The sequence below is a fragment of the Lonchura striata genome, chromosome 1 (genome assembly GCF_046129695.1).
Source record: "Lonchura striata isolate bLonStr1 chromosome 1, bLonStr1.mat, whole genome shotgun sequence".
NCBI classification, from domain to species: domain Eukaryota; kingdom Metazoa; phylum Chordata; class Aves; order Passeriformes; family Estrildidae; genus Lonchura; species Lonchura striata.
In genome coordinates this window covers 19,117,081-19,132,818 of record NC_134603.1, presented here as the reverse complement: position 1 = coordinate 19,132,818, position 15,738 = coordinate 19,117,081, and the positions used below count along the sequence as shown (strand labels likewise).

General features: G+C 35.2%; 1 protein-coding gene across 13 annotated transcripts in view; it reads left to right on the top strand.

The window, feature by feature from the left end:
• Positions 1–15,738, top strand: part of OXR1 (oxidation resistance 1) — a 259,555-nt gene that overhangs the window by 210,271 nt on the left and 33,546 nt on the right. For all 13 annotated transcript variants that reach the window (XM_021546455.3, XM_021546451.3, XM_021546444.3 and 10 more), the window contains 3 exons: positions 7,494–7,678; positions 10,809–11,587; positions 15,157–15,325. In XM_021546455.3, coding sequence (XP_021402130.2) covers positions 7,494–7,678; positions 10,809–11,587; positions 15,157–15,325 — 1,133 coding nt within the window. The remainder of the gene's footprint in view (positions 1–7,493; positions 7,679–10,808; positions 11,588–15,156; positions 15,326–15,738) is intronic.

Sequence of the window (15,738 nt, the reverse complement as noted above, 5' to 3'; positions counted from 1 at the left end):
TGAGGGCCTGAGGTCTGTTTGTTCCTTATGTTAGTATCTCTCATAGGTAATTTTATTTACTTACAGTGGACAAAAACATGACTTAAACTGTACTAGAAAATACACAGTTGTGTAGCTTTGCTTACTTTTTTTTAAAAGCAGAACAATGAGAGCAGAATAAACCTCTCATTCTGCAAACAAGTTCTCTATTGTTCACCGTTTGGTGTGGTGTGGTAGAAACCTTGATTTTTTTTTTTTTCTTTGAAGCAGTTACAGTTCTCTCAATAGCATCATTACACAAAATGCCTCCCAGTTAGTGACACTTAATTAACCTTTGTTTAACTCATAAGTGCACAAGTCTTGCACAGACTTCTAGGGACTAAGGTAAAGTATTTTGCCATTATCTCAGAGCACTTTACCAAAAATCAAAATGTATTGATTTTTGTCCCCTACTTAACAGAAAAATTACTATTAGACATTATGAAAAATGCCTTCACTCAACAAATGCAATACAATTCAAAGTACTTGAAATATTCGAAATTTGATTACTTAAAAAAATCTGGAGTTAAAATTTACAGCACATAATTTGTGTGCTGTAGTTTCTCCTAGGAATATTAATGGTCTTCGACTTTCAGCATTACAGCCTATTTTCTAAGAGCTTCAGGGAAAATTCTGTTTCTAGAAAGTTGTATAACCCATTGCAGTGTCTATCCATACTGGGGGAGGTGGGTGGGAGAAAAATGAATACTGACTTGCTCAGATTTGAGTGCCAGATCTTACAAGTTTAGCATATAATTTAGACTGTGCCACATACGGTAAGTACGTTCTCTTGAGTGTTGTCTTGCCACTCCTTGATACATTTTCTCATGATGCAGGACAATAAAAGTTTTTTGGAGAAAGCTTAAAAGGTTAATCTTTTGCTTTCTACTCTGAAAGTGGTTTTGAAGCACATAGTTAGCCATTCTTTAGGGCTTCAGCTGTGAAGTCTGTCATCACTGTGCTGCTTGTAGACTGAAATCTAGTGAAAGCCTATTTTTCAGTATGTCTATGCAAAAGAGCTTTCATTTGGGTAAGCGTCTCTTTTCTCACTTTTTTAGACTGCTTATTTTGTATATGGTTGGAGTTGTGTTTAGTCACACTCGTGGCTTTCTAGACAAGCACAGAGGAATTCTCTGAGGAGCAGTGTTTGGAACCTGCAATGCACAGTAAGAGACAGGGTCATGTGAATATTCTGAACAGACAAAAAATCAGTGTGACCAGTGTGCTCCAGTCACACCTTGACTCACTGCATGCTACGTACATAGGTGTGCCTTGTCTTACAACTGCACTGTTGGCTTCTGCTGTAGAAGAGTGTGCTGCTCTGGGTTTTTTTCATTCTCTGCACTGTTCTTTGAGCTGAAAGAAAGGTACTTTAAACAGTCTACTTGATTAAAACTAGTAACGGAAGTTTGGAGTTCTTTATTATTTTTGCTAACTTAACTGTTTTGAAATGTAGTAGGTAAGGGAAAATTACTAATATTGAGGCTTGAAAAAATCCAAACCACTGTTCTGGAAATGAAAGCACAGAAAACACACATTTATCGTTCATTAAGTGAAAAGGAGGACATTGAGGTTCAAAACTGCTACAAGAAACAAAACATAAAAGAAATGTTATTTTCATGATAAAAGCTTCATAAATTACAGTTTTTATTCAACCTTGTGTGTTCAAAAATATAACAGAATTATTTAGAGAACTTATCTTTGAAAACTTCTTGCTAGGAGTCCTTTTAAACTTTCTTAGAACTGTTTTACTGAACTGCTTAATGTATGGGCTCACCAGTGTGATAGTTTGTCTCTAAACCTCCCTTTATAATGATCAGATTTCCATGTCAGGTATTGCATGGGAGTTAGAGCTTCCATTTCTTGAGGTGTAAGGAATTTTAATGGTAAGAAGACAAAACTGATTCAGAAATTAATGTGTGCATGTGCAGTTTAGTCTACTTTCAATGTGTATATTTTTATGTATCTGGATTAATATTTTCTGGATGAGCTATAAGTCTCAAAGAACCTATTTTTTCAAAAACCTAGCATTTCCACATGGTTATTAGCAATAGAGTGCGTTAGCATTTCTCTTTGAGGATCTTAAATCTGAGCTGCATCTGAACAGAATTTTACTTCATGTCTTTAAAATTTATTGCATACAGGAAACTTGACTTCTGCAAGTGCTATTTTGGGGAGTTTTGTTCCAGAATCAGAACTTCTTGTAACAGTATAATGTTGAACTACTTAGTAGCTACATGCAGAGTCTAATTTGTATTTCAGTTTCATAGACAGTATTTTTGGTATTTTTTCTCTCAACAACTACTTAGTAATTATGGTCCAAGAGAAACAGGTTATTGGTTATTTTGTGGAGGATGCACTAAAAAGCTCTTTTCCAAGGTTCTGTAGCAACAAAAGAGCTGTGTATGGATGTTCATTTTTTTAAATTATTTTTTCCCAAGGACTAGAAAATTAGAAGATTAGAGCAAAGAGCAGTGTACTGGAGTCAGGTAGCAGTTGGTAGTGTGCATGCCATTGTCCAGTGTTTTTATTTGAGCTTGTGCTCTGATTTGCAGACCTCTAACAACACTGTTGTTTTAGAGACAACATAATTCAAATAATAGTCAATTAAAATTCAATTCAAATAATAGTCAATTTAAAAATTCAATAATTAGAATAATACTTGTGGCTATTTCGAAAAAAATGAATTTGTTAAAAAATCAAAGACCTGTTTCTGAAATGTTAAGTGGGTATTTGATTTATTTTAAAGGGATCTTGGCTGAAGACCCAACTTAATAGCCCATAAAGGAGAAGCATATTTTCTTAATTTTGGTAGACAAAGGCATAGAAAGGGCTTTGTTTTTCAGAAATAAGCCCCTGTGATGTTCTTCACTTTGAAGAATATAGTCACACTGAAAATATTTTCAGTAGTTCAACCAGGTCAGAGAAGGAGCTTGGGAACTTGCTCCCTGCTCCAAAAGCAAGGAACTGAGTTGATTATATATGGGGAGCAGACTAGGCTCTCAGTTGTCTTTGGTGCTTGTAAGATAGCAAGGGAGGTTAGCTTGTTGGAAGTAACTTGCCAAGACCAGCATTACAGAATCATTTAGGTTGGAAAACACCTCTGAGGTCAAGTCAAATCTTTCCCTGATCACCACGTTGTCAATTAGACCGTGGCACTAAGTACCACATCTAGGCATTACTTAAATCTCCCAGGACGGTGGCTCCACCACCTCACTGGGCAGCCCATTCCAATGCTTAATAATCCTTTTTGTGAAGAAATTCCTCTTGATGCCAAACCTAAACCTCCCCTGGCACGCCTTGAGGCCATTTCTTCTTGTCCTGTTCCTGGTTGCCTGGGAGAAGAGGCTAATGCCCACCTGGCTACAACCTCTTCTCACAGTTGTAGAGAGTAATAAGGTCCCTCCTGAGCTTCCTTGTCTCCAGACTGAACAAGCCCAGCTCCATCTGCTACTGCTCACAGGACTTAATCTCTTGACCATTCACCAGCTCAACTGGCCTTTTAAGGACTTGCTCCAGCACCTCCATGTACTTCCTGAATTGAGGGATCCAGAGCTGAACACAATATTTGACATGTGGCCTCGTTAGTGCTGAGTACAGAGTAAGAATCACTGCCCTGGTCCTGCCAGCCACACTATTGATACAGAGATACTCTAGGATATTTTCTGGTGTCACTGTTATTACCCATTCCTGGGTATTTCATGAGATGACTGTGACATCTGCTGCCATAGTGCATAAATCTATATGAGTAACCAGAAAAGTTGTTTTAGAACCTTAAATGAGTGCCTGATACTAAAATGCTGAGGAGTTCATCATTACATACTCTGATACAATAGTTCTGGAGTGTATGTATTTTAGGAATGCTTACATAGAAATCTGTCTGATCCTTCATTTCTAACAAGGAAATGAAGTTTCAGGTATTTCTTTTAAAGAAGAGATGCAGTTTTTTCTTGACTTATGCAAAGGTATGGTGTTAACTCTCAAAGTCAGGAGTTGCTGCAGTTTCCATCTCTCACTGATGACTAGCATAATGCAAAGAGCAGCTCTTAAGCTGTTGGCTAAAGGCTTGTCTGCTCCCACTTGTATGTTTTGTTCTGATGTTCTTTTTTCCTCCCAGAATCAATAGCACTTGGTTTCTGTCCATACTAGAAACAACATCAATTGAGTAATAAGTTTTAAGGAAGCTTTTACTCCTGCAAACAAGGTAGTAAACCTGAAGATATTTTTCCTGTAAAGAGTCATAGAAATTGTAAGAGAAAGTGTCAAAAACATTGGCATGTCTGAAAAAGAGTAGCTAAAATTTGCAGTCAAACAAAATGTTTCTTTATGTGGCTCTTACCCGAACATTGCTTAGCTATCTGGGTCAACATTCAGTGATCCTTGGAGGAAATAATGAAAATTAATGCTAATTAGTGTATTATTAGGAATTTAATTTTTATTAATTTGGAGCAGCAGTTCTTCTCTAGAAAAATATCCTGAAGTGTTCATCTAGTAACTGTGGACCATGTCTAGTAACTTGTGAAACAGATGTGTTGCATTATGTTTTTTAAATTGAGAAGAATGAAATAGGTCATCTGTTGTTAAGGTGCTATAAATACATTGTTTTCAAGATACGTGTATAATCTTTCACTTCCTTATAAGTAATTGCAGGTGAAGTGTTTGAGCTGCTTTGTCAAATCCAGATGAAAGTCTGCTAGGTCTGAGTGTTTAATCCTCAATTTCTATTGCTGTAGTAAATTTTACATGGAAGTAGACTTTCAAGTTAATTTTCACGTTGAATGCCTGCCTACCTATTGGTGTTGAGGGTTTCTTCTAAATCAAGATAAACTTCTATTACTTTTAGCTGTGTCTTTGAGGCTGCAGAGATAGGTTTTAATCCTTAATTACATATGTGCTAAAGCCATGTCAATGTACCAGTTTGGGATTCTTTGCCGTTAGATGGGTCATTGTCAGTCTTCTCTAGGAAGCTTCTGTTTACAATAGAAGGTCTCTTAAAGTTGTTTTTCCTTATATAGTGAGTAGCCTTGCACATGCACAGATTTTTGTCCTTGATATAATGGTGTTTCCTTAAGATACTAACAAGCCTGGCTTGTGGGCTTTGGGAGGGGTAAGTTGGTGTTTTCTGAACTGCTAAAACTGAGTGTGAAGGAAGACAACTGAAATGAGTGGTTGATATGTAACAGGTTCTTCATACATGTTACTCTGATGATATGACTCTAATATTCAGATAAGCTTTTTTGCTTTAATCAATTTTTGGCCTGTGCTGTCAGCTGAAGCAGTCTTATCTATGCTCTTGAAAGCAAGTTATAAAGCACTGGAACTTGTTGATATGAATGATATCTTAAGTTGTGACACCACATCCCTTGACAGAAAAATATCACCTTTTTATTGCCTCAAAAGCTTCATGTGTACTTAGTTTATCAAGGAAGGTTCATGAGATAGTGGACGAATGAAGACAATATTATTCTGGAAATGAAGAGCTTTCTAATGAGCTCAATTACTGTTTTTTTTTTTTTTTCCCTACTGAGTAATATGTTATTGTGGAAGTTGGTGTTGAACACTTAAATCCTCCAGATAGAGCAGTCATACAGCCTTAACATTTTCTCTTCAGCCTGACTGTTTTGAAGATCCACATGCAGTATTTGGGCACTGAAAGAATATAATAAGATATTTTGGTTGGAAGGGACCTACAATGATCATCTATTCCAACTGCCATCAAGACTATGACAATTTCTGGGTGAGATCTAGAGAGTAGTAATGAAATTCTATTTTCATGACTGTTAATGAAAGAGTCAGATATAGAAAAGCTGTTGCTTTTTTGTTTTAATTATGTACTGAATTTAAAGGAAGTTATATTTGTTATTAAAGAGAAGCAGTTCTTCTAATAGTTCTTCTGAGTAGACTCACTTCTGCAGTCATGTTAAATTTGTTTTTTGGATTACAATAGATACAACAAAATGTAGACTTCTCTTTATAGTTGTTCTTTTGGAGGACAACCTTGAAAGTCTATTTCCACAGTACAGCGCTAGGAAAGAAATACCTGTAACAATCTTGTTTTGGTACTTTAGAACTTGGAATTATGTAGATGTCTTTTGCTGACTTCAAAGTCTTCAGCACATGTGTTGCATTCTAAATGATATCTGATTAAGCACTGAGCAACTAAAAGTAGCCCAGTTGCTTGGACTGCTTTTGAGACATGTCTTCATTTTTCTGTACTAGAAATAGCATTGGTCATTGTTGAGACTTTAATAACACTTTTGTTTTGGTTGGGGCTTTTTTTTATAACATGCACTTTTCTTTGTACTACATGTCATCTTTGTATTCCTACTGTGAAGGTCATCAACCATCACCTGGGAACAAAATTTCTTGAGTTTGGAAGAACTGTATTTGTGTTTGAGCTGTGCTAATGTCTTCTTGGAAAAAAATTGAAAACCATCTCATCCAATCCACACTCTTTATAATAGCTTTGAATGTTTTATCAGTAAGATAAATATTCCTTCAACAGCTTGTGAACTGAGTTCTTGCAAGAAAGCTTGGAATGCCTGACTAGATTTGTAAAGTCTTTAGGAGTCAAGATCTGTAACTGAAGTATTCCTGTCACTCTACTTAAAGCTAGGTTTTCTCCAGTTCATAGTTGCAGCTCAAACTCTACTGTTCCAACAGTTAAATGAATTTCTGTAGCAGGCAATTGCTGTTTGCATGTTTCTAACTTTTTTTGTTCAAAAAAGTTCAATATATTGTAAATTAACTGTTTTAATACTTGTATTGTATAAGAACCCTACAATTCATAGTATGAATATCAACCTCCAAGCTTCTCATAGTTAAAGTTTAGACACGACTGCATTAATGTACTGCAGCAGTATAATTGTGATTAAAACCATCTAAAGTTTCACCTTCAATAGTCTTGAGTATTTTTATTCTAATTTCATTCTATAAATGTGTTTGGCCAATCAATCAGCACATCCATTAAGTTAGAAGGACTTGTATCAGCCTCTCTGTTACTTTTGTGTAAAATAAATTAAGATAAATGATAGGTTTTGAAGGTTTCTCTAAATAAATACTAGAAAGTGAGAGAGAAGAGTTAAGAGTCAAGTTTTAGACAAAAATTGCTTTCAAACCTACCAGTTAAGCCCTGTGGTTATCTGGGAAGGATGTCTCCTTATCTCAGAGGAGCTGTTTTAGTGTATTCTCCAGTGTGTAAGGTTTCTCATATTTTACTAAAACCAATTATTGATTAGTTGTGAGGAATAAAACTTTTTTCTTTTGGGAAAGCAGGTGGTATACTAATTTGCTTCCCCAGAAAAAGTTAGTTTCTTGTCTTTAACAATGACTTAGTAACGTAACAGTTGCTTAAATATAAATTTTAAATGGCTTTATTAAAAAAAAATAGAAAACACCTTTTTCTTACTGAAGAATGAAGAATAAGCTGGAATTTGAAGGAGAAAAATTACCACTTCTTTTCCCTCTCATTTTAGGGTACGGTCAATGGTGTGCTGCTAGTGACGCCAAATAATATAATGTTTGATCCTCATAAAATGGATCCTCTGGTCCAAGAGAATGGCTGTGAAGAATATGGCATCATGTGTCCAATGGAAGAAGTGATGTCAGCTGCTCTGTATAAGGAAATTGTGGACAGCAAAATTAAGGAGTCATTAAGCATGTAAGATAGAACAGTATTTGTAAAGCTTTGAGTAAATCTGAACTGTAGCCATATTGTTGACCATACAAAACTAGCAAACCAGCATTTTCCTTCTTTTTCTTGTTAGGAAAGGATATCAAAGATTGGCTTGGAAAGATCCTATGGAAAGTTTGCTTTACCTTCAGTTCTCACATCATATATATGATACAGGATAAATCTTCTTCTATATACATGGATTCTAATTTCCTCCAGTAGTCTCTTATAGAGATCTCTGGTACCACATCATTTCCTCTGCCCCGTCCCCTATATGGAAATAGTAGTAGATGCTGTTTGGGTCTTCAATAATTTAAAAACGGTGTTAACAATAAGAAAGTGTAGCTTTGACAATTCTAGGTATAAATTTTTATTGTTTAGCAATTTTCACTTGCTTCTCAATCTTGTTGCTCTGACAAATGCATTAAACTCATTTCCTAAGATTTGCATATATTCTCATGGGCCTAGGAGTATATTTTTCTCCCTTTATGGCTAAGGGAGGAGCTACTTATTCACCATATTCAGTCTTTTTTTGGAGTAAACAGTGAATTTGGATTGGTGAGGTCTAAGCACTGGTGTTTAGTGCAGCAGACATTTAAAATCAACTTTAAAGAACTTTGTTCTGTTCTGGTTTTTTATGCTGCACTTTTATATTGTCATTGGAAAAAGATAAATTCTGTCTTGAAATCCAAAAAAAGATCAAAAAAATAAATTATGTCACCTTTACCTATTGCAGACCATAAAGCACAAACATTTGCAGACTTCCTCAATTACCTAGCTGCAGGGAATTGGGCTTCTTTAACCAAGAGAGGGTAAAGCTGTTTGCTTGATGTGTAACACTGTACCCTACTTAAAATAGTTACATTTTTTAAGATATTCAGTAACTCTTAAAAATACCCTCTTAGAGTTCATATAGTTAGTACCCTAAGCACATCTCTCTTGATAATCTTAACAATATGGGCACTCACAAGTAGTAAATTGCCTGATACCATTTATGAGCTCAGTTTTGGTATAACCCTGGGAATAAATGGTTGTTTTGGCATGGTCTTGTTTGCTGCCTGATGTCATGTGTCTATTGAAAGGGCAACTGAAATACATTTTGCTACAGTAGTGCTTTAGGGGCTTTTGATGTACAATGATGATGCCTTCATCAAAATTTCTTTCTGGAAGTTTTTTTTCCAGACTGAGTTTTAAACTGTAGCTCACAGTTCCTATTTCAATTGATACACAGTGGAAAGAATTGGATAACTCTATGCTTGAATCATGTTACTGCAGTTGTAAAACAAGTATTTCTCTAAAATGCTTAGTTTGTTAATGACTTAATGATGCCATTGATTTTTGTGCTCCTGTAGCACATGCATTTTCTCTTTTGTTTATAATATGAATACATATGGAAAGAAAATGTCTGCTAATAAAAAGTCATACTCTGCATTCAGAGGTCTGTATGCCTAATTTGGTTTATCTTTCATGTCAGCTGTATAAACTAGTGGATGGAACACTAGCTGCTAGCATTTTCTTCAGTCCCTGTGTTTTTGTGCCTTAGCTAAATATGAGGCATATTGGTAAATCTGGGGGAAAACAGAAGTCAAATTTTAAATGTCTAAATAGAAGTCCTAACAGCTTCAGCTAGATCTGACAAGACCCATGTGTCTTGAAGTATTTTGACACTTAAATCATGTTTTCTCACTTTTTTCCTACATATTCCACTGTTACAATTAACCTTCTTCCACTCTCTCAATTTTTCCAGCTGTCAAACCTGCTTAAACTTGGGAAAGCAATCTTATTTTCAGTATTCAGACTATTGATATGGAAAATGGTCATAAGCCCATTAGATGCTTTGGTTCTTAAAACTACAATTTCATGTTGTATGATTTCTATATGTAAGCCACAATCTGTGCTGAAACTGGACAAAAAATGCCTGACCACATACAGGTGTTTTACGGATTTCATGAACCTTACATTGTGCATAATCTTGCAAATATAAAGAAATGTCCTAGTCTAATGAATTCTAACGCTGAATCCACATGCTTTGTAGTAAAATCATTCAGTCAGCTAAAGTTTACTACAAGTTTCATGTTAATGCTTATATAAGAGGGTGCATATGCTTTGAAAACATCCTGAATTTAGCATCTCAGTAATATGGTGTAACTGAAAATGAAGTTTTGTGAGACTGTGAATTTAGTGTCCTTCAAAACAGATTAATGTACAAGCTTCTTAAAAGCATTTAGTACTAGGTAGTGGAAGAGTTGGTGTGCTTCTGATAGCAAAGAAGTTGACAGAACTCTAGTCAAGAGTAAGTTTAAATATGAGAAGTTTTTGTGATGGCTGTGTACTGCCCAGGTGTTTTTTGACAATAGGGAAAAGCTTGAGTTCTGTAGTCTACTTGAGCATGTTCATAATACCTTTCTAGCCTTCCTTTTCTATTTAGTTTATTTTGAAAGACAGGTTTAAGCAAGATTATCTCCTCTGGGTAAAATAAATTTTTATCCTTGCTTTTTTTTTTTTTTTTTTTTTTTTTTTTTTACACTATCAGCATCTTCAGTTGTATCAAGTAGTTTGGGAATTATTTTGCCAAACAGAATAGTCAGCTATACTTTGATAGTTTTTACTGTTCTGCATTTATTGGCTTTGATATCTGAGGTTAGACCAGACGATTTCTGCCATTCATGTCTTAAATGTGAGCTAGGTGTCAGCCTCCTTGTAGGGGTGGGATGTGTCTGTATAATTGTACTGGCCACCTGGGGAGACAAAACCAAAAAACAATGTGGATGATTTTTACCTCTAGAGGATATGGTTGTGTGTAGCTTTTTGTTGGATTTACCTTGGTTTTTATTTTATTTTTACACTTCAGGTGCTTCTCACAGTCTTGTTAGTTTCATAGGAGAGTTTCTTGTGAAAGTAATGTCATGAACTTGGGAAGTCCCAGCTATGTTGTGCTAGCAAAAGGTCAGCCACATTTACCATTATGGTATCACATTTTATGCTTGTTTATTATTAATGCTCTGGATTAAGTTGAAATAGTGTTTGTTTGTTTTAAGAGCTTGAACAAAGCAGTGAAGAAAAGAGCTTGATACTTTAGAGGTACCTGTTATAACAACATTCTTGTTTTGCTCGACAGAGATGTAGAACAGCTGTCAGTAAGGGAACTTGGCCATTCCAAGAAAGCTGCAAAGAGCAATACAGATGACACGGATTCCAGGGTTCGGGACACGGGGAATGACAGTGCTAGCACTGCCCCGAGAAGCACAGAGGAGTCTCTTTCAGAAGATGTGTTCACAGAATCAGAACTCTCTCCAATACGCGAGGAACTTGTTTCCTCAGATGAGCTGCGACAAGATAAATCTTCTGGAGCATCATCAGAATCTGTCCAAACAATAAACCAGACTAGTGCTGAATGTTTAACAGTCATTTCAGACTCCAATGAAGCTGCCAGTGACTTAAAGCCCAGTGCTGAAATGGTTGTAGGTGTTAAACAGTTTGGTACCCACTTAAGTTCAGAAAGTCCTAAAATGTCTATAAAAGGAGGACAAGAACCTGGTGAAAATACTGCAGATATCCTCCAGCAGTCTTTGCAAAGATCACAGGGTAGTGAGGAGAGCAGCAAGGAGACAGAAGTGGGCAAGGATCAGGGTTCCTCACTAGGAGAAAAAGCAGATAATGAGATGGAAGAAGAATGTCCAGGTTGTGAAGATACCACAGACTCTCAAAAGAAAGAGACACCTAGCAAAGTAGTGGGAGAGCAAAGTCAAGACTCTGAGGCAGAAGTTGAAGAACTCCGCAAGCTCTGGAAGACCCACACTATGCAACAAACAAAACAACAAAGAGAAAACATGCACCAGGATTCACAAAAAGAAATCAGTCAGAAAGCTGTGTTTGCAGGAAATGGGCGGTTAGAAGGTGAGTCAGTGGGTATTTATGGGTACAGTGTTAACCTTTAAGTTTAAAATGTATCTCCCTCCCATTTAATGGAAATTTTGGATTTTTTTTTCATTCTGTACAACATCTCTCTCTATGGCTGGTTATATTTCTCATTGGCTTGAAGATGCTCCAAAGTTAAACCTTACATAAACTTTTGGACAAAATGTATGATGCTTTCAGAATGCTTTTTCACTTGCATCTCATCTTACTTTGATGCTGACTAGAACAAGGTTAAGCATCCAAAAAGCTTGATTCAGGAAGAAAAAGGGCTAGGTTTTAGGCAACTAGTGCTGTGGATACAGTGAACAGCTAGGTTTTATTTCTTGAGTACCTTGATTCTTCTGCAAAGATCAGGGTCCTGGAATTGTTAGTTGGATATTACCCTTAAAGTCTGTTCAAGTTTTTATCATACAGAAATATGCTGTGCCTTTAAAAAACTTAAATATGCATCTGGATGAATTTGAACTTGCTTTCTAAAAAATTTACAAGTTACTTTCTGATGTCTTCCCATCTTACTAATGGAGATAACTGAACTATTTGTTTTAATTGTGTAATATTTGGGGGACTAGGAAAGGCTCTCTTAGTGTGTGATAGGCATTAAAGGTAAGTGAAGTGCATTTGAAGGTTAAATTCATTGTTAAGTATTAAAGTTGAAATTATATTGAATAGAAGTACATTCTTTGATTAACTGAAGTTCATCTGCACTTCAAAATCTTATGAAACGGTTTTTGCTTGTTGGTTTTTTTGGCTTTTTTTTGGTTGTGTTGGGTTTTTTTTTCTTCTTTTAAGGATGTAACTCAATTTTGAAATTTGAAGCAGATGAATACTTGCATCATTCTGTGATAAATTTTATACCCTAAATATTAGAAGTATTTCTAATACTTCTGGCTACTTTCTAATATACTTACTAGTATTGCTTTCTAATACCTCTGGCAGATGTCAGCTAGCAGTAGTTGGTGGTTGTAACTTTAAAAAAATTCAGGATGTGTTCTTTGGCAAAATTGCTGATTTTCTTACAAATTAATATTTGTAACTCAGTTACATTAAATGCCTTAATTTTGGTTTTTTGTAAGATTGCATCACTGTGGGTTGTTTGTGTGTTATGTGATGCGTATATTTGCAGAGTAGATACATAAATATATAACCAAAAAAGTGTCTGCATACAGTCCTACAGAAGAGTTCTGGCTAGAAACCTTATATACACATAGTGCTGCTGCTTCACTCAAGGTTGATGGGGTAATGTACAAAGAAAAAAAACTCACAAAAAGTATAAGATGTTTTTTGGAGGTTTGGACCAATTCAGTCCAACTTCAGAAGGAATTATTACATCTCTTGTTCTTGCATGTTGTATTAGCAGAATGCAAATAAATGAATAAATTATGAAGTAATATTTCTCAACCAAGATAGATTCAGTGAAGCTTCTGCAGGCATGATTAAACAGAACCAAGGTAAAAGCATAGATCTGATTTATAACTCTTGAAAATCATCAGACTGAATATGACATCTATTAACAGTTGGTCACTATAAACACCAGGTCATTTGAAATTTGAAATGTATTAAAGACTTTCAAGTAGCCTTTCTCAAAATAAAACTCTGAAGTAGTCATACTATGAGTTTTGGAGCAGGAACTTAGTTGAATTTTTTCTATTTTGTGGCAGCTTTGAGAATTTAGGTTTTGATAACTATTGTTTTTTGAACTTGGCAGACCAGATGTTTGAGTTTGGAATTAATGATCTAAATGTTTGTTCTGAATGTTGAGGTGATGCAATGCAAGTAGATAGTCATGAGTAGTTTTGAGTAACTAAAAAGGTCTTGCTTGTATCTACTTTTATTTTTTTATTGCCCAGGCTTCTGTTTTTAGATACCTTTGTTAACCACTGGACTAAAATAAAGCTATATGTGGTTGATACTTTGGAGAAATTGTAACAGTCTATAATTTTTTTGTGTGTATAAACAATTTAAAATATCATTACTGATAATGTGTCAAAATATTTTCTGCTTAGCTGAATATTGGCAAAGACTGAAAGAAAAGACAAGAAGCATGAGACACAGTAGCCATTGCTGAAGTCTTTTCTCATTAATTCTGTATCAAATACACAAGAAGATATTGGAGAACTGATTTTAAAAAAGCATCTGAAATAGTCATTTTGAGACTTGGGGCAGAGCTAAATTGTTTGTTTTTATTTTTTTATCTGATAGCTGGAACCATAATCCCACTTCTCTGAGCTCAGGGAAGTCCTAATCTGCTGCCTCTGAAGGACCAAAATCACAAATACCAAATCCATTTGATTTGATTGATAAAGAGTATTTATCTAACACTGCCACAAAGTTTGCATGACAGTCCTATGAACCAGGCTTCTTTGTTTATTTTTCTTTCCTTTTAGTGTTTTTTTTAAATCTGACAATTTACCTTTGAGCTTACACATTAATAAAATACTTCCAAATAATGCATGTTATTATGGCTAATTTACTATATTGTATGCTGCAGGTGTAATTCTAAAATGTTGACTGAAAACATGACTGAAAATTAGGCAGCAAACATTTAAGTAGTTACTAGAAAAAAAATAGTCTTTTGTGGAACAGTACTGTTCTAAATTTCATGGTGAAAATCTCATTGAGAAAATGTTTATAGAGCAAGAAGGTGATATCTTCTTTGCTTAGTGGATCTGTGGTCTGCATGGATGCTGAAGGAGAACTTCAGCTGTAAAGAAAAGATGTGTCCTGGGAAACTGAAACTTATCTGTATGTACATCTAATACCAGAGCTAGGATAAACCGACCATAATAGCTCTTAAAATTACAATTTCCTTTCCTGCTTTAAAAAAGTCTCTTGTGGCTGGAGCATTTGGCAAATATAGTAAAGAAACAATTTTAAGAAGGATTATTCTTTTACCTTGTGCTGACTTGACAATTCAGACCTTGAGGGTATTCACATAATTCTATTAGTTAAATTAAATATACTACCAGAGAGAAAAATCCTGTACTGAAACATCCAGTACACTTCATCCTGAGCTGGTGTTCATACCATTGAAATGTTTGATATAGCTAAAACATTAAAATTCTTCTTATTCCTGTACCAATAGGGCCAGAACGTTTTCCCTTGTAAATTACAAGTAACTAACAAACAGCTCTGACATGTGTGAATCAAGTGTATTTAACACAAATATTTTTTTAAAGTACGTATTTAACACAGGATCTTTTTCATATATGTGGGATAGCTGTTTTATAGTGGGAGGATGGTGATTCAGTATTGAGAGTATGCATCAAGAATATCAAGCTTGGATGAAACGCTGTAACAATGTGATCTGTAGTTGGAAACAGAAATGAATGTTAGAATTATTTAGTGTGTTGTATTCTTAAGTTAGTTCTGCTGTTGTAATTTTCATAACAAAAAAGGGCAGATTATTATTACTACCTATCATACCCCATCTCCGATTACTTACTTGCATAAATGTCCTATATCGCTCAATTGTCTAATATAAAATTAATTAATGATTTTGTTAAGCTCTTTAGTACATTGTGGACTGCTTACTTTGTCTTTATTAATAGGTTCTTCTGTTATGAAAGAAAAACGACGACATCGATCTCACAAATTTCTGTGTCTCAGGGTTGGAAAACCCATGAGAAAAACATTTGTTTCTCAAGCAAGTGCAACAATGCAGCAGTATGCACAAAGGGACAAAAAACATGAGTACTGGTTTGCTGTTCCACAAGAAAGGTAAGACAGATGTAAACTGTAAAAATCAACAATTGCCTGTAGGTGTTTGAGCTTTTTATTCTTTCTGCACCATTCAATTTTGCAGTGACTGTATCTCTCTAATCACAAAAAAGGGTCAGCATCTGAGGATATTGTTGATTACCATTGGAGTAATTCATTACCTTACTGACATTTTACTGGTTTCCTGGAGTTACTTTTAAGTTTGGCAAATAGTTTCTCATTATATTATTTAGGCTCTTGTTTGTAGCAAGTAAATAACGAAAGGAAGATTCAAGTGGTGTCTGGTGGAGGAAGTGAGTTCTGCAACAAAAATTTTGTCATTATCTGTGCTACCCATTATTTGGAAACTTTCTAAAAATCCTCTCATCGTTCAGAAGAGCTAAATGGGGTTCCTTTGTCTTATCTTTGTGTAT